The sequence below is a fragment of the Schistocerca serialis genome, chromosome 6 (genome assembly GCF_023864345.2).
Source record: "Schistocerca serialis cubense isolate TAMUIC-IGC-003099 chromosome 6, iqSchSeri2.2, whole genome shotgun sequence".
Taxonomy (NCBI): domain Eukaryota; kingdom Metazoa; phylum Arthropoda; class Insecta; order Orthoptera; family Acrididae; genus Schistocerca; species Schistocerca serialis.
In genome coordinates, this window is record NC_064643.1 from 333,474,087 (window position 1) to 333,498,534 (window position 24,448).

The 24,448-nt window shown below is 39.8% G+C and overlaps 1 protein-coding gene across 2 annotated transcripts in view; it reads left to right on the plus strand.

Annotated features, from left to right (window-relative positions):
• The window catches only part of LOC126484577 (fanconi-associated nuclease 1-like), a 139,678-nt gene that overhangs the window by 107,524 nt on the left and 7,706 nt on the right, over positions 1-24,448 (plus strand). For both annotated transcript variants that reach the window (XM_050108138.1, XM_050108139.1), the window contains 2 exons: positions 7,735-8,030; positions 9,210-9,332. In XM_050108138.1, the coding sequence (XP_049964095.1) occupies positions 7,735-8,030; positions 9,210-9,332 (419 nt within the window). The remainder of the gene's footprint in view (positions 1-7,734; positions 8,031-9,209; positions 9,333-24,448) is intronic.

A 24,448-nucleotide genomic window follows, 5' to 3' on the forward strand; every position in this document is an offset into this window, starting at 1 on the left:
TTTTGCTAAGGATCTTCAATGCCTGGACATGAACTGGGAGGAAGCTGTAAACTTGGCAGGTGTTGTTGCCTGATATGCTACTCAACATATGAGTACCTAAGAAGATGAAGGAATTATTTTTGTTGATACAGTTCTCATTCAAATGCAGTATGTAATCACAACGTGCAATGTGTGATATAGCATTTGGATTGAACATTTTTATCTATCATCCCTTAATCCACACTTATTGTCCATAAGTTACCTAGCTAACCGCTTTTTGGGAAACAAATACTAGTGGGATGCTCACCAGCCCACAAAACGTCTTGTGTAGTTAGTCAGTGTCTGCAACTCCTTAGAAAAGTCTAGAATGCATGTCGAGTCATATAGGGCTCAAAAACTGTTAAATAATGTTATCGACTAGAGCTGCTAAAATTTGGAACTGTGGAGTTGCCACATCAGCTCCACAAGGTTGTGAGTGATGAGAGGTAGTTACCTGCAGCCCTCTTCAATATGGACACTACTTGGATGACCTTCAGAAAATTACCTACACCAGCAGTGCACCATTTTTTTGCTCATGACTTTCAGTCCATACAACTGACACAGCTAACTCTGAATTTAACACAGCTGACAATGAATTTAAATTAGCACTATGTTTTGTACATTAAGAAACTTTGTCACAGGCTGAACCTCATAGAGATAAGAGAAAGAATAAGAGCCACAATTATCAGCCAATGCTCCATCACCACTGTCAACAGCTGAGATTTGTCCAGCCATCACAATTGTAACATCATAGCACATATGTCATATTTATGGCTGAATATGTTTACTTAAAAAAAGAACAGAGAAACTTAATTTCTGAATGATCCTTGTCACATTTAAAGAACTGATGAAGATCCCATCCCAGTCCTTTGGATTCATAATCTGGCCCTTACCCTCTAAGTTACCAAGAGGGACAATAAATCGGGACACTTTAGGATCCAAAGATAATTGGAAGAGGAGTTAAATAAGTGCAAATGGGATATAGTATGGTTTTCATAAGGATGACCAAAAAATGAAGACAATAGTTAATGAAAATTATAACCCTTTTTTATTTCAGGTAACCAGGGCAGGCAAGAAATTCAGATATATGTTTTATAGTAAACAAGAAAATTAAAAACAATGTTATAGGTATTGAAGGAATCTTGGCAGTATGTCGTTGTTGTCTTCAGTCCTGAGACTGGTTTGATGCAGCTCTCCATGCTACTCTAACCTGTGCAAGCTTCTTCATCTCCCAGTACTTACTGCAACCTACATCCTTCTGAATCTGCTTAGTGTATTCATCTCTTGTTCTCCCTCTACGATTTTTACCCTCCACGCTGCCCTCCAATGATAAATTGGTGATCCCTTGATGACTCAGAACATGTCCTACCAACTGGTCCCTCCTTCTTGTCAAGTTGTGCCACAAACTCCTCTTCTCCCCAATTCTATTCAATACCTCCTCATTAGTTGTGTGATCTACCCATCTAATCTTCAGCATTCTTCTGTAGCACCACATTTCGAAAGCTTCTGTTCTCTTCTTGTCCAAACTATTTATCGTCCATGTTTCACTTCCATACATGGCTACACTCAATACAAATACTTTCAGAGACAACTTCCTGACACTTAAATCTATACTCGATGTTAACAAATTTCTCTTCTTCAGAAATGCTTTCCTTGCCATTGCCAGTCTACATTTTATATCCTCTCTACTTCAACCATCATCAGTTATTTTGCTCCCCAAATAGCAAAACTCCTTTACTACTTTAAGTGTCTCATTTCCTAATCTAATTCCCTCAGCATCACCCGACTTAATTCGACTACATTCCATTATCCTCGTTTTGCTTTTGTTGATGATCATCTTATATCCTCCTTTCAAGACACTGTCCATTCCGATTAACTGCTCTTGGCAGTATAGCAAGACTTATTTTAAAAATCAACAAAAAGTATTACATGAAATGATTCAAATCTATGTACTAGCATGCCCACATACTGAAGATGAGCTGAAAGACATCTACAAAGAATTAAGAAGCTCATAAATGACAGTAAATCCCACTATCAGATGATAATTGGGGGTTTTTAAGTGAAAGCAAGTAAAAAATTAAATGATTAATCAATGACAAACTTAGGATTCATATGTACAGTTTGTGTGACAACATATCATATCCAAACACATTGTTACAGAAGAAAACCAATAGAAAATGAACTTAGCAAGGACCTAAAAATTAAATTGGATATGGTATATCAGATAGAGTAGCATGGAGAGCTGCATCAAACCAGTCTCAGGACTGAAGACCACAACAACAACAACAATGGTATATCAAACAAGAGAGAAAATGTATGGAATGTGACAGTCCTAAACCACTTTTGGATTTAGAATGATCATAGAGCTTTCATATATGAAGAAAAAGATACACAAAGCAAAACAGAAACAAACTCATGAGACAGGTTACATGTAAGTTGATGCAAAAATAAGGTGGTTTATCAAAAATTGTACATGCATTCAAAGGTTGCTTTAAATGTTCAAGAGAGGAATCAGAAATACAGATAGTGAGAAATGAAAATAATAAAATTCAGGAAACAATGCCAAATGAGCTACATGAAGTTATGCAGGGAATGAAAAAAGGAAAGCCATGTGGAAATGAAGGTGTTTCAGTAGAAAAGCTTAAGAATTGTATTACAGAAGGAACAATTTACAAAATGCCCACTGAAGAAAACCATTCCTCGAAAGTGGAATATTTATGTAATTTTTCTACTACACTGGAAAGGACACAGACAAGGCATTACAATTTGTTAACCTCCTCCTCGGTAATGTACAAAATATTTACTATAATTATCACCAACCATTTACGTCCGCCCCGGTAGCTGAGTGGTCAGCGTGACAGACTGTCATTCCTAAGGGCCCGGGTTCGATTCCCGGCTGGGTCGGCGATTTTCTCCGCTCAGGGACTGGGTGTTGTGTTGTCCTAATCATCATCATTTCATCCCCATCGACGCGCAGGTCGCCGAAGTGGCGTCAAATTGAAAGACCTGTACCAGGCGAACGGTCTACCCGACGGGAGGCCTTAGCCACACGACATTTCCATTTTTATACCAACCATTTACAAAAAATGTTAGGTTTTAATCATGTAAAGGAACAAGCACACTAGACCAATTACAAGTTAGAAACAAAATTAAAAAATAGAGCAATAAATATGAATTACCACATTGCCTCAGAGTCATAGATTCTGAGAAAGATTATAATAAATCTTTTACAGTTTTTTAATTTACATAAAAATAGTAAGTTCTTCCTGTCTTTTGATTTTGACTGACCTTTGAAATTACTGCACAATTTTAGAACAATTTACTGGAGGATACTACTTACCTTAGATTCTCATCGTTGTTGCTTCATTGCAGGGCAGTTTTCGTAATTGAATCCATTATGCGTGTAGGAACAGAAATCATGTAAACATGACTGTAGAATTCATTTTCACTATATTGACCAAATTCAATAAAATACATTGATTTTTACATAATAACACTATATTACACACAGCCTAATTCCAACTGTCACATCACATTAAATAATGCAACAACAGTTACAGGTACTGAACTTGATTATTGTCAGTATTACATTAATTAAATCAAATAATTGTTAAATGTTTTTAACAGGTTTCTAACCATTTGTAATAGTACTAATTGAAACAAACCTTTTCTTATTAGCACAATTTTGAATGTGTCAAGTTTGAGACACATCATCTTAGTGTTGGGCTGCTATGTTTCAGATTTCACTGCTATTGTACCAACTTAGAAATTCATATGATGATTGTACTGATTCACAGAGATATGTTTGTCGAGGCCATGAGTAACATCAGTGATTGTGAAGACCAGGCCGCTAACACCCAGTCCAGATAATGATGGCTGTAGGAAACACAGAAGTATCAGTGTAAGATCGAAAGAAATGCCTCCCAAGGCTGAGAGTATTAAAATCTTAATAGTAAACTGCTGAAGCATTCACAACTAAGTGCCAGAGTCTGAAGCATCAATAGAAAGCAATGAAACTCACATCATACTAGGTACAGAAAGCTGGTTGAAATCTGAAATTGACAGCAGTGAGATTTTTAAGGAAAATGCGTGTATATCGAAAGGATGGGCAAATGGGAAATAAAGGTAGTGTATTTTTCACAGTAGACAAGAAACTCAAATCCACTGAGGTTGGAACTGAAGCTGCATGTGAGACTGTTTGGACAAGATTAGTATCAGGGGTGGACATACTGATATATATGTTCAGTAACCTAGATAAAAAATCAGTAGTGTCATATCTCATTGAAGAACTTGAAACTTTCAGCGCAGGGCGGGAACATGTAGAGGAACTCTGGCTCAAGTTTAAAAGAATAGTTGACCATGCACTGGACAGATATGTACCCAGTAGAATAGCTTATAATGGGAGGTAACCTCCATGGTATACATTCACTGTAAAAAAACTTCTAAAGAAACAGAGATTACTGCATAACAGGTGTAAAACAAAGCATAGGGGTATAGATGGAGAGATGCTGAATGGAACGTATTTGGCTGTCAAGAGAGCAATGCATGATGCCTTCAATGACTACCGTAGCACAATATTCTCAAGTGATCTTTCACAGAACCTAAAAAGATTGTGGTTGTCTGTAGAGGCTGTAACTGGCACCAAAGATAGTGTCCAGTATCTAGTGAATGAGACAGGAACTGAAATTGAGGTTAGCAAAGCAAAAGCTGAAATATTTAACTCAATTTTCAAATGTTCCTCTATAATGGAAGACCCAGGAGAATTGCTCCAATTTAAACCTCGTACCACTGAAAAGATGAATGAAATAAGTAATAGCGTCAGTGGTGTTGAGAAACAGTTGAAATTGTTAAGTTAAAATTGAAGAAAGCTCCCAGGGCTTTATGGAATCTATGTCAAATTCTATATTGAATTTGCACTTGAGTTAGCCCCTCTTCTAAATACAATCTATTATAGAAACCTCAAACAAAAAGCCATGCCCAGTTCTTGGAGAAAGGCACAGGTCACACCCTCTACAAGAAGGGCAATAGAAGTGATCTACAGAACTATCATCCAATATTCTTGACATTGATTTGTTGTAATGAGTTATCTTGAACAGAATGAGCTCCTCAATGCCAACCAGCATTGATTTTGAAAACATCAGTCATGTGATAACCAGCTTTCACTTTTCTCACATGACATACTGAAAGCTTTGGATCAAGGCAGTCAGGTAGATGCTGTATTTCTCGATTTCCAAATGGTATTTGACTCGGTACCACACCTACACTTATTGTCAAAAGTACAATTATATATGGTATCGAGTGAAATTTGTGAGTGGATTGAGGACTTTTTGGTGGGAGTTCACAGCATGTTATCTTGGATGGAGAGTCATTGTCAGATATAGAAGTGACTTCGGGTGTGCCCCAGGGAAGTGTGATATGACCCTTGCTGTTAATGTTGTATATAAATGACCTTGCAGACAATATTAATAGTAAAATCATCCTTTTTGCAGATGATGCAGTTATCTATAATGAAGTACTATCTGCAAGAAGCTGCATAATATTCAGACAGTTCTTGATAAGATTTCAAACTGGTGCAGAGATTGGCTCTTACTTTAAATGTTCAGAAATGTAAAATTTTGCACTTCACAAAACAAAAAAATGTAGCATCCTATGACTATAATATCGATGGGTCACTGTTGGAGTTGGCCAACTCATACAAATATCTGGGTGTAACACTTTGTAGGGATATGAAATGCAATGATCACATAAGTTCAGTCGTGGATAAAGCAGGTGGTAGACTTCTGTTTACTGGTAGAATACTGGGGAAGTGCAATCAGTCTGCAAAGGAGATTTCTTACAAATCACTTGTGCGACTCATTCTAGAATATTGCTCAAGTGTGTTGGACCCGTACCAGATGGGACTAACAGGGGTATTGAATATATGGAGAAAGCTTATTAACAAAGTTTCAAGAATCAGCTTTAAATGATTACTCTAGGAATATACTGCAACCCCCTACGTATCAGTCACATAGGGATTGTGAGGAGATCAGAATAATTACTGCAAACACAGATACATTCAAATAATCATTCTTCCTATGCTGCTTACGTGAATGGAACAGGAAGAAACACTAATAACTGGTAAAATGTGACATACCCTCTACCATGCACCTTATAGTGGTTTGCAGAGAGCAGATGTAGATGTAACACCCATGTCATTTCTCTTTTTCCATCTATCTATTTAGCTGCATCTTTAATGAGTTGCACAACTTCACAGAGGAGGGGGTGAGCCATATAGCAGGCAGTGAAGACAGCCGTGCAGGCAGCAGGAGTGTTCCTTGGGGGATGGGTCAAATTCTAGGAATGGCTGCCCGAGCAGCCATTCCTCTGTTCAGTGGGTAGAACTTGCCAGCCACAATACAGTGTCCAATGTGGCACCAGACAGCCGTGCGTGCGACCCAAGGTCTTTAGAACTGCAGTCCTCATCCTTTACGGCTGGGGACTCTTTCAAATATCACAGTTTGAGGAACAGTGTTGTGCATCTGACGAATATAAAACAATAATAATAATAATAATTTATGAGCCAGTATTTCTGCTCAAAGAACAGTCTGTAAGTGTGTTTTTCGGTGACTGGCTCTCCAGGAATCCATACAGGGTGAAAGATAACTGTCTTGCTGCTTTCACATGTGAAAGTTATGTGCCAGTTATTGTTAAAGTTTTTTTCCTTCTCTTGTTGATGTATGGTGTCATCTGCACACTAGTCCATATGGACAACGGATACTCTCTCACAACGTGCAAAGGCAGTTCATTGGTGACTAACAAAATATCTGCTAGATGGGGGATTCAGATTCAGATTATCAAAATTTCGTATGCAGAAAAGCATCTCATTGGGGGATTAAATAAATTATCTGCTCAGTGGGGTTGTGGATGCAGTCTCTTAAAATTCCATTGGTTAATCATGGGCCATTTCTTCCCATTATTGGAGGAAGCTTTGCACAGTCCTTTTGTGGGAAACTCTGGGGCAGAGAGAAAATGTAAAAATTTTAGAAGGCACTTGATTATTGGACAGAGACGAAGATACTTGTTTGGGGGATGTGTAAGAAGACACTTGGTTTTGAGACATCAAAGAGAACTGTAGACTTCCATTTCAGGAATCAGCTCATCACTCCATGATTGATGAGTTGTTGCTGCCAGCAGGCTTCAGCAGATGCAGGTCTTGTCACTCTGTCATCAATTCTGGTTAGGCTACTGTGCAACATGCTTCATGGGGCTGGAAGTGGATGTAGCATAGGGATGGATTGTCCTGTAAACCATTTTTTGTTTCAGACTTCTTTTGAACAAAGTGGTATCGGTGAACTGAGATTGCTCACATGAAGCAGCACACGTACTAAGCAATATTGGTCTGATAAAGTTCACACAGTTTCATCATCCGACACATGTTAAAGAATTCTAGTAACATACAACTGTACAGTTTCAAAAATAATGACCTTTTTAAGGTCAGGGAAAGTTGTATGGGATGGCCAAAGTTTCAGTTTCTAGGGATTAGGAAGGATTTTTTATTGGCCGAGACTCCTGGTTATTGCACACTTGAGAGTAACTTGCTGTATATGGATTTTCAGTGTCAATTTGGTCAAATTATCAGGACTACACCAAAGTGATTTACTGTGATTAATTTTAGGTGCATCTTCAACAAAACTTTGTATAAAAAATATTATATTTAACATTTGTTTACTGTTTCAGGTCTTCATTGTGAAGGTAGTGTGGTCACTTCACTGTTTGCACTATTATTTTGGGACATTCTTTATGACACACCAGTACCGGATGCATTCCTGTCACCATATCAGACAGCTCCACTCGACCTTGGAACTGAATACTTCTACAGTAGTCGTCAGGATTTTGTGGAACGCCGGTTAGCTGACATTAGAGCATGGGATCAACCACATTTGCAACGTTTTGTAGGGGAACGCTATGAAGAACATAGAGACAAACTGTGTCTTGTTAGCTGGAATTATTTCTGCAGTGTGAATAAGTTGACGGTTTGTATTGTAAAATGGCATGTTACCTACTTTTTATCATGAAAAATAATATTTTGAAACTGGCATTCATTTATTTGATATTTATGAACTTACCCACACTAGCATATGGTTTAGAGTAGTGTAATGTCTTCATAGAAACTAAATGATCTGCTTATCAGTGCTGTTGATACCTTCTCTTATAATTTAATAAATTACCAGTGAAATCATCCAGTAGCAAATGCTAATAGGTAAAACAACACTTCACTGTAGGTTCTGCACATGTTTGTTAAAAAACATGCTTTGCTGAATGACTTCATTTTAAAAATTTGTCAGTGAATAGTGACCTGTCATCCTGTGCCTTCCCCACAGCAATGCTTTAATGAGTCCACTTCAATATTTAATGCAGTTACTAGTGTGAGAGTATGGAAGACAACATGGCAAATGTCTTTCTCTCCTCTCCTGCTCAGAATTTTCAAATTTCCATAACGTACAAAGAGAGAGGAAATAATGAAGTAACACATAAGAGTTGGAACCAAAGTATAAAATCCTGTTTGATGGCAATGTCGTTACAGGTAGAACACTAAAAGCATTGGAAAGATTAGGATAGAAAAATCAACCATGGCTTTGTTGAAGATACAGTCCCAGTATGTATGTGAATTGGTATAGAGAGCTCTAAATCTGGGTAACCAAATGAATATTTAAACTACTCTCACTAAATGAGTCCAGTTTCTTGAATACTGATCTAACTTGCTTGGAGTCACATGATCTACTCAGATTAATGCCTCCTTCCCTCTTTCTTTTTTCTACGGCTCATGATTAAGAAAATTTTGTGAGCAAGCCTTGAAATAAGAATCTCACATTTTTTGGCATGTTTAAAATGAGTAGGAGATACCTGTCGGTTTGTAGTTTTGGCTGATATAACTTGAGTTTACTTAACTTTCTTGTCACCTGATCACTGTCAATATTGTTGCAAAGCTCAGGCTGCAGATCTCAGTAAGACTTCCTCTTACTTTCTTCAGTTCAGACTTGTGTGCATTTAAAATAACTACATAGTAAGCTATTTAGGGAGGTGACGATATAAACAATGTGTGTTTGCAATAGCTAACAGGAGTACCATTGCTACCTCACAGTACACTGTCAATTAACCTCTGCTAGAAGACTGTACAGTATGTAATTTGATCCATTGATTAACTGTTACAGGGACTTGTGAGATGCATGGGAGGACAACTGCTGGCAGTTGTATGTGAACGACTAGTGAAAAACTTTCACAGCTGTCGCCGGGGCTTCCCTGATCTTGTTCTGTGGATGCCAGCTTCTGGAAAGGTAAGCTTAAATGAAATGATCAGTTGATACCACCCCCCCCCCCCCCACCCCCACCCCCATTGTTTATGCAATGAAGAAAAATACAATTAAGTGAGTTAAGCATGACCCACAGAAATCCTTGAATAGCATTTTTATGTTTTACGGTATTGTTGCAGAATACCACAGGGAAGTATCCAACAGTTTATGACTTCTTAACTTCAACCAACTGTCATTCTTCCCTTGCACCACTGTGATTGAAGCAGGAAAGGGGTAAAGTGACAGTGGTATATGAAATTCTCTCCACCACCCACCGTAGGTTGACTTACAGGAGTATAGATTTAAGTGTAGAATTATATGAGGAGGACTAGTATTCTTCAATTTTCATTTATATTATTTTGATTTTTGGTGTGCGCAGGGAGACAAAACAACAGTGGCCTTAGCCTGCAATCACCCACATCAAAACTGAGTTTATTGTGCAGTTTTTCTCCCTATGATTCTAGCAAAGCTAGCCGTTATTCTTAAAAAGTGGTAGGAGACCCTTTTCTAGTTCTTTATCAGACACAGGGATTAGTGATCCGAATATTTTGTGTCTTTTGGCCTCAAATGCTTTGCATTGGAAGATTAAATATGATGCAGTTTCGGTCCCCTCACCACATTGTTTACACTTAGGAACTTCCTTCTCTATACCCATTATCTGCAGGTATTTTTAAAGTTCCCATATTCAATCATCAGTCCTAACATTGTTTTTGGACCTTAGTCCAATATTCTGCATGCTGCCTACTGATCCAGCTATGGAGTTTTGATTTTACCACCGCCTTAGTGATGGTTAGAACAGGTTCCAGTCAAACAAAAGGAGTCGTTACTCCTGTCCTGTCCGGCCCATCAGCTTTTTCATTGCCACTAATTTCTGAGTGACTTGGGATCCACTGCAGGTTTACCCTGTTACTTTCCCCTATCCTCACAAGGGCCTCATCGGATTTTGCAGCGATCTTCGATCTCATTGCATGGGTTCATGGAGATTTCAGAGCTGCTTGGCTGCCTGAATGAATGTAGATGCCACAATACTTCCAGCACCTACACAGATTCTCCTCTGTGCACACTGTGATAGCAAATATCTCCATTTGGACTGCCATGGCCAGCTTGCCAAGAGAGATTGCTGTGTCTTGTGAAAGCCGTACCCCATGTACCCCTTCCCCACCTTCATCTGATTTTGACCCATCAGTAAACCAGACTGTCTCCTGAACAGAATCATGGTTAATTTTTTCACTACTCCCTACTTCCAATTGTTACCTTGAAAGGTTTATTGAAGCAGCTGGAAGTTATTGTATGATCAGCCAGTATATACCTGACCATTCCTGTATTTACCACATTAATTATATTGGTGTGGAGTTCTGGCTATCCCAAAGATTCCCAGTTATTTCCTGTTTTTGACCTGTATACCTTTACTGCTGCCTCCATTGTAAGCCAAAGCTATAATGGGGGATGTCAAGCATGATCTCCATCCCAGCAGATTGTGTGCTGTTAATTTCGCCTGCTATGGCTAAGCAGGGCAGTCTCTGCACCTTCCCGAGCCTCTGAGCAGCCACTTTTTGTTCTACTTTATTCCACCACACTATAGCCCCATAAATTACCACAGGTCTTATTACAGTACATACTCCTGAGTCTTAGATTATAGTTTTGACCACAAGGCCTTCTAGTGCACATAAGAGCACCTTTCGCCTTGGAGCATATGTTCTCCATATGAGGGGTCCATGATAGTTTCACATACAGGATTACTCCTAGGTACTTCACTACCCTTTCTGCTGGTAGAGTTTCATCGAAGAACATAAGATTCCAGTATATGTCCTGGATATTCTTCCTCGTCAACAGTAGTAAAACAGTTTTCCTGGAACTGTCCCTTAGATCCTATTTCCTGCACCAGTTTTATAATGTTCAGAGGGCATTGTGCCATTGTTCGGACTACTTGCAAATTTGCTGAGTATTACTGAGAGTAAATCATCTGATATCCTTGGCAAAAGTAGCCTCTAGTATTTAACTATTCGATGAGTTCATTCACCACTAGGTTCCACAATGGTGGGATCAAAACCTCTCCTTGCGGACATCCTTCAGTAGTGATGATCACCATTTTCTCTTTCATTTTGGTGGCTTCTACCTTTCGTCTGCTCAGCATGGTGTTAGTCCATGCCATGTTCTGCAGCTCTAATCGTGGATTTGAAGGTCATATTGCTGAAAGCCCCCTCAACATTCAGGAAGAGGCAGAGAGCAATTTCCTGATGATGTAGAACTTTTTCCATCTTCCCAACAAGTGAAGTACTGTTTCACATGATTTGCCTGGTTGATAACTGTGTTGGTTTTCCTGTAAAGAAACCTCAGTTAACCTTCTTTTCCATAATGTGCACATTAATCAATTGTTCTAATGTCTTAAAGAGAAAAGAGGACAGACTGTTTGGTCTCATATCCACAGTCTTGATCATCTCTTCCAGGCTTATAAATGAAAACAACCTCCACAGCCCTCCAAGCACTAGGAATGGCTCCAGCTGTTAGGTTGACTTTGAACAGTCTGCATGGGATTAATCTGTCTCCTTGTTGCAGCAGAGCCAGAAAGATTCTGTCTGTACTAAGTGACTTGAATGGTTGAAATGTTTCCAATGTCCACAGGATTTATTTGAAATCAGCACATTCTGTGGTAGATTCTCATTTGTTGTTTTGGTTTCCTGTAAACAAGTACCTCAAGGGACTGAATCTTGGTCTATGTTATCTACCAGAGTGCATTGAGGGAAGTGAGTCTTGAGGAGCACATCCAGCATCTCATGTGCTGTTGTATATGTACCATGCACCTTCCTTTCTTGCTTAGTAGAGTGCCTTCTGCATTTGTCGGTGTTCTTGTGAGGATTTTATGAAGTCTGGCCGTAGTAGCAGAATACCTTCTCGGATGAAAGTTTCTCCTGCTTAATAATAAGGTTGTATTTGCCAAGCATTTCCTGATATTTTGTCCATTGTCCTTTTCTTATTGAAGAGTTGTCTCCTTACCTACTTCCTTTGCAATTTCAGATTATTGTTCTATCATGGTACATTCCTGTTGTGCACTTCTTGGGGATCAGGCAGTTTTCTAAGTATGAGATCATAATGGCAGATGTCACTTCATCTGCTATATCCTCTACATCTACTGGATATCTTGTCAAAGTTTTCACTTCAGATACGCTCATGTTTAGGTCCCTCCTATATGGGACCCAGTCTGTTTTCCTAGGATTCCTATACGCCATGGTCTGTTGAACATCCATTTCAACTTTACATGTGGTCAGTTAAAGATGGCACTGTCACAACATCCCTTTATTTGGTGCAACTACCTATTAAGATGAACCCAAAAGTTGTGTCAAGAACTTCTTCTCATCTTCTGTTCCTGAAGTTATGTTCCCTACCCCTATTCAAAATCTGTATTGCTCTTCAATTGGCATTCAAGTATGTACTCACCTCTGCTGTTAGTGCCACTGCTTCCCCACTCCAGGTTGTGGGTATTGGCACCACAACCAACAGTTGTTCATTCACCTGTGAGTAGCTGTCTATTGTCTCTTCACTTCCTTCAAAGGTGGAGTGCTGTCTCCCTTAAAACCCACATCCTTTCGTCTTTCCCTCTCCTTCCTTCTTTCCTGATAAAGCAACTGTGGGTTGCGAAAGCTTGAATTTTGTGTGTGTGTTTGTTTGTGTGTCTATCAACATACCAACGCTTTCGTTTGGAAAGCATTGGTATGTTGATAGGGACACTAACAAACAAACACACACACACACACACACACACACACACAATTCAAGCTTTCGCAAACAACAGTTGCTTCATCAGGAAAGAGGGAAGGAGAGGGAAAGACGAAAGGATGTGGGTTTTAAGGGAGAGGGGTAAGGAGTCATTCTAATCCTGGGAGCGGAAAGACTTACCTTAGGGGGAGAAAGGGACAGGTATACACTCGCGCACGCGCGCGCGCGCGCGCGCGCGCACACACACACACACACACACACACACACACACACACACACACACACACACACACACACACACACACATATATCCATCCGCACATATACAGACACAAGCAGACATATGTAAAGGCAAAGAGTTTGGGCAGAGATGTCAGTTGAGGCAGAAGTACAGAGGCAAAGATGTTGTTGAATGACAGGTGAGGTATGAGCAGCGGCAACTCGAAATTAGCAGAAATTGAGGCATGGTGGGTAACGGGAAGAGAGGATATGTTGAATGGCAAGTTCCCATCTCCGGAGTTCTGATAGGTTGGTGTTAGTGGGAAGTATCCAGATAACCCGGACGGTGTAACACTGTGCCAAGATGTGCTGGCCGTGCACCAAGGCATGTTTAGCCACAGGGTGATCCTCATTACCAACAAACACTATCTGCCTGTGTCCGTTCATGCGAATGGACAGTTTGTTGCTGGTCATTCCCACATAGAAAGCTTCGCAGTGTAGGCAGGTCAGTTGGTAAATCACACGGGTGCTTTCACACGTGGCTCTGCCTTTGATCGTGTACACCTTCCGGGTTACAGGACTGGAGTAGGTGGTGGTGGGAGGGTGCATAGGACAGGTTTTACACCGGGGGCCGTTACAAGGGTAGGAGCCAGAGGGTAGGGGAGGTGGTTTGGCAATTTCATAGGGAGAACCAAGAGGTTACGAAGGTTAGGTGGACGGTGGAGAGACACTCTGGTGGAGTAGGGAGGATTTCATGAGGGATGGATCTCATTTCAGGGCAGGATTTGAGGAAGTCATATCCCTGCTGGAGAACCACATTCAGAGTCTGATCCAGTCCCGGAAAGTGTCCTGTCACAAGTGGGGCACTTTTGGGGTTCTTCTGTGGGAGGTTCTGGGTTTTAGGGGATGAGGAAGTGGCTCTGGTTATTTGCTTCTGTACCAGGTTGGGAGGGTAGTTGCGGGATGCGAAAGCTGTTTTCAGGTTGTTGGTGTAATGGTTCAGGGATTCAGGACTGGAGCAGATTCATTTGCCACGTAGGCTGTAGGGAAGGGACCATTTGATATGGAATGGGTGGCAGCTGTCATAATGGAGGTACTGTTGCTTGTTGATGGGTTTGATGTGGACGGATGTGTGAAGCTGGCCATCGGTCAGATGGAGGTCAATGTCAAGGAAAGTGGCATGGGATTTGGAGTAGGACCAGGTGAATCTGATGGAACCAAAGGAGTTGAGGTTGGAGAGGAAATTCTGGAGTTCTTCTTCACTGTGAGTCCAGATCATGAAGATGTCATCAATAAATCTGTACCAAACTTTGGGTTGGCAGGCCTGGGAAACCAAGAAGGCTTCCTCTAAGCGACCCATAAATAGGTTGGCGTACGAGGGGGCCATCCTGGTACCCATGGCTGTTCCCTTTAATTGTTGGTATGTCTGGCCTTCGAAAGTGAAGAAGTTGTGAGTCAGGATGAAGCTGGCTAAGGTAATGAGGAAAGAGGTTTTAGGTAGGGTGGCAGGTGATCGGCGTGAAAGGAAGTGCTCCATTGCAGCGAGGCCCTGGATGTGTGAAATATTTGTGTATAAGGAAGTGGCATCAATGGTTTCAAGGATGGTTTCTGGGGGTAACAGATTGGGTAAGGATTCCAGGCGTTCGAGAAAGTGGTTGGTGTCTTTGATGAAGGATGGGAGAATGCATGTAATGTGTTGAAGGTGTTGATCTATGTAGGCAGAGATACGTTCTGTGGGGGCTTGGTAACCAGCTACAATGGGGTGGGCAGGATGATTGGGTTTGTGAATTTTAGGAAGTAGGTAGAAGGTAGGGGTGCGGGGTGTCAGTGGGGTCAGGAGGTTGATGGAGTCAGGTGAAAGGTTTTGTAGGGGGCTTAAGGTTCTGAGGATTCCTTGAAGCTCCTCCTGGACATCAGGAATGGGATTACCTTGGCAAACTTTGTATGTAGTGTTGTCTGAAAGCTGATGCAGTCCCTCAGCCACATACTCCCGATGAGCAAGTACCCTGGTCGTGGAACCCTTGTCCGCTGGAAGAATGATGATGGATCAGTCAGCCTTCAGATCACGGATAGCCTGGGCTTCAGCTGTGGTGATGTTGGGAGTAGGATTAAGGTTTTTCAAGAAGGATTAAGGGACATGATATGTCTGCTTGTGTCTGTATATGTGTGGATGGATATGTGTGTGTGCGCGAGTGTATACCTGTCCTTTTTTCCCCCTAAGGTAAGTCTTTCCGCTCCTGGGATTGGAATGACTCCTTACCCTCTCCCTTAAAACCCACATCCTTTTGTTTTTCCCTCTCCGTCCCTCTTTCCTGATGAAGCAACCGTGGGTTGCGAAAGCTTGAATTTAGTGTGTGTGTTTGTGTGTCTATCAACATACCAATGCTTTCGTTTGGTAAGTTACATCATCTTTGTTTTTAGATATATTTTTCCCATGTGGAATGTTTCCCTCTATTATATATTAAGTCAATTTACCTCCAGTTCCTCCAAGGCCTGATCCAGCCCCCTTTATATAAATACAGTTCCTGAATCGAGACCATATCCACTTTGTCTTGCCAGAAGATGAATCAAGGCTGCAGTTGCCCCATAATGTGTTGCCAACTTGCTTCCATGGTCTCTTCCGAAGTCCTTCATTACTCTGATAGTAACCTGTGTGAACCCTAAATGCAGTTTCAGGTGCTACTGTGACATTGTCCTTGTGATTCCTTACTGACTTCCACCACAAGAGATTGACCATCTGATATAACCTTGTGGTTGATTACTCTCAAGTGCATTTGGTTCTGTAAGATCTTTGGAGGAACAGCCTTAAGGACGTTTGGCAGCCAAATTGATATCTTTGCATTCTTGAAGAGTTCAGCTGCTGTCTTGACCAGCAGTTCCTCCAAAGGGGATATCTAGGCTCCATCTGTTTCCATCCTCTCACAAACAAAGATAGAGTACCTTTGTCCAGATAGGCCCTCCTGAATCTAGGACCTATACTTGTGCCCCCCTCTTTCCAAGAAAGGCAGCTGAACTAGCTCCTTCTGCTGCTGCAAGGTGATGTCGATCAGTGGATATCCCTCTTGGATAACAACAATCTTAAATAACTAGACTGCAGTACTACAGGTCTGTTTCTCTGTTTCTTGCCTTGGCTTTTACAAGATCTGATTGTCCTGCAAAGAGGGAGATCTAGACACTTCCCCCTGTTGTCTTGTTCCCTGTCTTTGAATTGGAAACCTTCTATATATCCCCTTCGCTTTGACATGTTTTTTTTTTTTTTTTTTTTTTTTTTTTTTTTTTTTTTTTTTTTTTTTTCTGGTTGCAAAATCCTCTCATTGTACTAAAACTCTGTAAAGCTTTTCAGTTTGACCATGAGTCTATAGAAAGTGGTATAAGTAACGTACAGTATAACTGGCAATGCCTTTCCACTCAAGACTGTGCAAGTTAACAGTTTTCTGGATTATCATAATGAATCAGCAGTAGGATTTCCTCCTACCTGTTTTCAGTGAATCTGTCATTCATATTGTCCCTCAGAGCGACTCCTGTAGTACGTTATATTCCTTAGAAGCTGCAATCGGGCAGTCTGTGATTATAAGTGGAAGTACAGGTAGCTAATCCACTGGAAATAAGTCCCGGGATGCCTTAATGGAGCACTTATTAGCAAACACAGTAAAACAGTTTCAGTTAAATAATCTGAAATCATTCATCTCAAAAAGTTAATGAACTTTGAGAGCATGATGAAACTGACTATTTCAGAAAGACAGACTCGGACTCTTTCCTATCACCAACTGGTGGGATTGGTGTGCAGCCAAAATCTCTTGTATACTCCTTGAAACTTGATAGCTATTTGTATATCATCAGTAGCTTAACAATGTTCATTTGTTAACTGGTTTGCTGCATAGTGATATTGTCATATTAAAGCTCTGATGACATGTAGGCTCCTCCTAATATTTGCTGTGGCAAAAGCATGGGCTTTCACAACTAATATTTAATGAAGATAATTATTAGTTCTGTGCATGAATGTATGTGGTTCCCCCATGTACTGATCACCAAGCAAGATTCATTCTCATGCCTCCTACTTCTTCTCACTCTAATGATTTACTACTACTCCATGTGGTCCATCCATTACCAATGCCTGCATAGGAACCAGTGTCTCACTCAGTACTGTTGTGTCTTCTGGTCCTGCTTAAGGAAGTGAATTACTTCTGCTAGCTGCAGCATCACAACGAAGTAAAAGCTAGAAAAAATAAACTGCTCTACAAAGTCAGAGGACTTCACAAGGTCTTAGGTTTGTGATCTTTTCATTCCTTCCATTTATATATAGGAAGCCATTCAATCCTTCCTTTTTGCTGGTAGGTTCTTTCCTCTGAGACCCAAACAAGAATTTGTACTTGGCCTGCTTCAACTTCTCAGTGATGTTTTCCACTTCTCGAACTGGTCTATCGCCTGATCCAGTTGCAAAAATGGCTTCCACCAGTTCCACCTCTGATGCTTACGGATTTGAGGCTTCATCAGATCCTTCAGTTTTTGTATTGTTTTCTGTGTTTTCCAGTTTGGTCCCACGAGAACTGGTGATATATCAGGCCAACACCATTGAAGCCACTCACGGTGTGATTTTAATCACTCAGGAAGGTCACCTGGTATCCCTGAGACTCTGTTCAAGACGCACCTTCCCATGTGCCATGTACCTCTCTGCAGGGATTGATCATACCTTGGGTTGCATACCCAGGGAACTGGGGAAGAACAGTGGGACTGAATGTGGGAAGAAATGAGGCCTTGTTCATCCATTGAGATGTTCTGACAAGTGAGACCCTGCCAGCAACTGTACTACAGCTGGTATAGCCCTCAGCTTCACAAGAATATGCAAACCTCACTGCCCGCACAGTCAGTGTTACGATAAGGTGGTGTTTCCTGGAGAGATTCTTATAATTACCGTCTTCAAAAACACGTTGTATGTAAGTTTAATTGATGATTGATTAAAATAAGTCACACAGTTAAACTACAAGTACTCCATTTTGTAGCCAATTGCTGGTGTAATCATGTGTAATCACAGATTTGTAAAACTGAAACTTTCCAGTACCTAGTAATAGCTCAGTTGCACATGGATGGAGGAGATAATCAGCTGTGGTCTGTGAATACTGGTCGTAACATATAAGAGTCCACTGCCTCAATTACAGTACCAGCTTGTTGAGTTGCATTTTTCAGGCTACTCCAGATTGCAGGTTGCATATGCGTCATGTCTTCCCAGATCATATAAAAGTATGGTGTGTGATCTGGCATACCTTTCTAGAGTAATATTTCAAAAACCCAGCTCAAATGTCTGTTCACAAATTTTTATTACGAAACTCTGCTACTCATTTGCTGACAACAATAATGGCTGAAAATAGCCTCTCAGCTATGCCAAAACATCAGCATTATACCAAATACAGCTCCATAGTTAAATTATTTGGTAATTTTGATGGTTATATAATTTTATTATTTTTCTCTTCAGTTTTGTACAGCTGCCCAAAGTACTCCTCATCCAGCATTTTTGCAAAGCACGTGAACATATGTTGGAAATTCTTACTAAAATTATTGTTTTTATGTATTGCATGTGACTATTATTTCTCATCAAAGAAATAGTATTAAACCCAGCTAAACTCTGAGGATTCAATGAGAGTCCAAAGACAGTTTTGTTGCAACTCTCCTCCCTAGTCTGTTGTTGAATACAATTTTTTATTCTTTCAGCAGAATAGGTCTGTATATTAAATATGCAATTAATAAAGAACTGTTAAGGAGAAGTTCTTACAATTTAATTCTACTTCTCTTAGAAAGATTATAAAAATTAGTGCCAGTAAAGTTTATTTCAAATAGTCCTGCTATCTTGTAAAATAGGTGTTTTAGTAATCAATCATAAATCTTAATTTTGAGAATATCACAGGGCAAGGACCAAACATGTATTGGAAGCTTATTAAAAGGATTTAAACATGTTACTGTATTTGTGTATGTGGTCTTTGTCAGTCAGTTTCTCAATATATTGAAGTTGTCTGTAGTATATTCTCTTTAGTACTGAACACATGTAACTTGCTTGTGACATAAAGCAGTGCCACATAGATATATGGGTTTACAGCAGTCAGTATCTTGAGGTTGATAAAGAGGGATTGCTCGTGCTCGTTAGGTTTCACTTTGCTCATTATTGTGATAACTTTTTTTTAATTTTCAGAATTTCACTAACATGTCTCCATGTCAGTATGCTGTAGGGAATGTGTGACTGAAATAGGCCAATAGATGCCTCCTTAATATGCTCATTAGTGGCTGTGTTTTTCAGTTTCCATGCTTGCAGACATGACTAAAATCCCAGAATTAGTTCTTGTGTTTTAGCAGGATTACCACAACGAGTTCATTAGGTGACTAAAATCCCAGAATTGGTTCATGTGTTTTAGCAGGATTACCACAACGAGTTCATTAGATGAAACCCACTTCACTTCTAATTCTAATTTTTTTCATATTGCCTATTGCAATTCTGTGGTGTATGTGCTGCATATTCAGCAATGCCCTGTCATCTTCATAACATGCTACTGAATTAGTTCCTACAGGATAAGATAAATTATTAGTAGTAATGACGAACAGAAATGGACCAAGGACTGAGCCTATGGCACTGAGTCCAAGCCCCCTTCAGTGAAGAGCATCTGTTTTTAACTGAGAAGAACTGTCTCTTGTTACTTAAATAGTACTTAAGCTATGTTGTATATGCTGTAAAATTCCTGTTTTGCTAGTAGAGTGTTAAGGAGTATACAGTCAAAGACTGCTGAGATCACATAGTACAACAGAGCTTAGATCCTTATTTTCATATGCATTTAGCATACAGTTAACTACTTCAGTGACAGCAGTGGTAGTACAAGGTCTGTTCAACAAATTTTGGAACTTTGGCCACAAAGTTTTTCTATGGTTACCATTTGCTTATTGTGCATGGTTTCCTTCAAAATAATCTCCCTGCTTCCAACACCATTTCCGCCTCTTGCTGGATCACACGAATTTTCTTGTATCTTGTCTGTCGTTGCAAATCTTTGTTCTTTCAATGGGGTTTTCAATATTGGAATTAAAAAAAAGAGTCTGGGGCCAGGTTTGGAGAGCACAGAGGATGACACAGCACAGTGATTTTGTTTCTTTGTGTAATAGTCATGCATCAACAGGGATGTATTATTGTAATGCACCACATTTCAAGCTGTTTCCTTTTCACATTTTCTCGCATGCTTCGCAACACGTCCTGATAGTACAATCGATTAACTGTTTTTGTATCTGTGTAACAAATTCATGGTGGACTAATCCTTCAAAGTCAAAGAAAACTATTAGCATGGCTGACCTAACGACCCTTTTTTGGTCTTGGACAATCGTTTAAAAAGCATTGTGAAGATTGAACCTTGGTCTCAATGTCATAACTGTAGACCCACATCTCATCACCAGTTACAATTCTCTGAAGGAACAGCTTGTTCCCATTTGAACAGTCCAAAAGCTCTTCACAAAATTCAAGGCGAAGGTCTTTGTGGACTAGACTCGTGAGCCATGGGACGAACTTGGTGGTAACATGATGGATTCCAAGATGCTGTGTCAGGATCATGACATGATAACTGAAATGTCTTGAACAGTCAGTCTTCAATTGGCAAGCACCATTTTGTTGAGGTTCCTGGCATGAGCGTTGTCAATAGATGTCGAAGGGCATTCCTGAACGAGCGTCATCTTAAACTTCCGTCCGGCCATTTTTAACGGTGTGAACTATTCATAACACCAGGTATGGCTTAAGCACTCATCACTGTAGGCTTCCTGCATCATTTGGTGTGTGTCTGTGAAGATTTTTCTTGAGTTTCACGCAAAATTTAATGCAGACACATTGTTCCTCTATATCTGCCATCTCAGAATTCACAGATTGTGTTACACAGTGCTCTACTCAATACAGCACGAAACAATAAGTAACAAGCATACAATGATGGAACTTCCTGGCAGTTACACATTAAACACAGGCATGTGCAGGGATGCTAGCCACATTTTGCTCCAACACACCATTGGTGCGAAATTACGAATGTTCTGGAATTTTTTGAACAGACCTCATATTTTCCCCATCTTGGAATCCAAACTGACTGTTGGAGAGGAAATTATGCTTTTCAAAATAGCTACTTAGCAAATTGTACATGAGTGATAGTTTTGGGCCAGAAGCTTATGTAGTTTTTTTAAAGATTGTCATCGCTTTAGCAGTTTTATGTGGATCAGATTCTAAAAATATAGGCCTATTAAAAATTAAAGAATGAGGTTGATAGATAAGGTGTATTGTTTTTTCTGTTTTAGTTAAATAAACTGAGAACCAATAAGAGTTTGTACTTCTGAAGTTAGAGAACTTTGACACAGCTTTTATTATCTCCTTGGGGATGACAACATTCCAGTGGAAGGCATCCCACCTATGTTGCTTGGCACCAAGCAGGTCTAATGCATAAGTCTCATTTTTCTTGATTTTGTTTTTCATATCACTCACAGGTTAGGAAGGAATCATTTACTTATTCTGTGTCCCCTACTGCATCTTGTGTTAAGTTTCGGGAATTTTCTTGATTGACACTTCCTGTACAGCTTCACATTTGCTGGGAGCACCTTCTTTGCAATGTTTACAAGCAAGCTTTTTAGCCAGGGTCAGTTTGTTTTATTTATTTTAAATAAGGTCTGTAAGTGATGTCACTTAGCTTAGGGCCTTGTTTATAATGATTTTTATATAGATTTGCAGTTTGATGATCCCTGATTATCTTTTTTTCCAGAATGCTTGCTCATTTCAAATCATTTATTTTTGAAAGTTATTGATCATTTGCACAGTTCTTACATACTTGATTGCAAAACATATACCTGTTTTTATCCAAAAATGTACCTGCTTTTGCGAATTTTGTTGGCCTTTTTTCAGCTAAAGTCCTACCTTTGTGCATCACTTCCTTCTTCTTAGATGATTTATTTCTGTTGCCTTGCGTCTCTTCACTTCGTTCTTGCTTTGATTATAGTTCCCGGTTTTTGTTCTAAAGTGCATCAATGTCTCTTCCTAAGGCATGGACTATGAACTGCAAGTGTGCAACTTATTCATTTTACTTTGTTACTTCACTGTTACAATTCTCATAAACTCCATTTTTATATGCATAACTGTAACTTTTTCTTGTACAACAATTATGCAATTGAATAATAGTGTGAAAGTCTTCATATCTATGTAACTAGTTCAACCTACATCCAGTCTGCTTACTGTACTCAAATCTTGGTCTCCCCTACAATTTTTATGTTATAAAATTTCCTCCATTACAAAATTAAATGTTCGATGATCCCTCAGGATGTGTCCTATCATCATGTCCTTTCTTTCAGCTAAGTTGTGCCATAAATTGCTTTTCTCTCCAATTCAGTTTAATAGCTCATCATCAGTTACTATTTTCTCATCTAATCTTTGGCATTTTTCCACAAAATACTGCTTCAAGGCTTTGTTTCTATTCTTGCCATTACTGTTTATTGGCCATAGTCCATTTTCACTTAAGGCTAGGTTCCATGCAAAAGCTTTCAGAAAAATTGTTATAATACCTAAATTTGTATTCACCAATAATGTATTTCTCTTTTTCACATAGTCTTTTTCTTGTTATTGCCAGTTTACATTTTGTGAGGGAAGATCGGAAAGTAACACACAATAATTTTATTACCAAAAAGTTTAATAGGTAACAAAACAAAAAAATATCAGACATAAACCTTCATCTTCTACCTACTTTTCTATATAGTCACCAACTCTCTCGACAGGTTTCTCCTATTATGGTACCAGTTTCAATATGCCCTGTTTGTAGATGTCCATTTGGTTGGAGTATAGCCATCTGCGGACTGCTGATTTCACTACCACATTTGTTGCAAAGTGTTAGCCAGCCAAGAATGTCTTCATGGGACCAAACAGATGAAAGTCTGTCTGGATTGTAAGGTGGATGCTAGAGCACTGTCCACCCAAATTTGGTGATTTTCTTGTGAACAGCAGCAGCAACATGAGGGTGAGCATTGTCATGAAGAAGTTTAACACCAACAGCATTAACATTGTGGCGTTTGACACAAAGGACATGATGCAACTTAGCCAAAGTTTTAATCTAGTCTGCAGCATTCACAATGTTACCATTTCTTCAAGTCCACCAGTAACACACCATGACTATCGCAGAACACTGTCACAAGCATTTTCCTAGCAGGTTGAGTCATATATATATATATATAATGGAAGGAAACATTCCACGTGGGAAAAATTATATTATATAATGTATGTGTGGATGGATATGTGCGTGTGTGCGAGTGTATACCTGTCCTTTTTTCCCCCTAAGGTAAGTCTTTCCGCTCCCGGGATTGGAATGACTCCTTACCCTCTCCCTTAAAACCCACTTCCTTTCGTCTTCCCCTCTCCTTCCCTCTTTCCTGATGAGGCAACAGTTTGTTGCGAAAGCTTGAATTTTGTGTGTGTGTTTGTGTTTGTTTGTGTGTCTATCGACCTGCCAGCGCTTTTGTTCGGTAAGTCACCTCATCTTTATATATATATATATATATATATATATATATATATATATATATATATATGAGAGAGAGAGAGAGAGAGAGAGAGAGAGGGAAACATTCCATGTGGGAAAAATATATCTAAAAACAAAGATGATGTGACTTACCGAACGAAAGCGCTGGCAGGTCAATAGACACACAAACAAACACAAACATAGACACAAAATTCAAGCTTTCGCAACAAACTGTTGCCTCATCAGGAAAGAGGGAAGGAGAGAGAAAGACGAAAGGATGTGGGTTTTAAGGGAGAGGGTAAGGAGTCATTCCAATCCCGGGAGCGGAAAGACTTACCTTAGGGGGAAAAAAGGACGGGTATACACTCGCACACACACACATATCCATCCACACATATACAGACACAAGCAGACATATTTAAAGATATATATATATATATATGAGGCCTGCTTGGTTTCGGGCTTGCAGTTGTGCACCCACGACTTACCACCAGAGATGATTCCTTTCAGAAAGTTGTGACCATCTGTAACATAACGTGTTAAGTGATCCAAGCTTGTCACCATTTGTTGGCCCTTGTGGTTGTCTGTCTGGTTCTTAGGCATCCAGTGAGCACTAACTTTACAACACTTCAATGTGTTATGAACAACATCGTCCACTGTACCGTAGGAAAT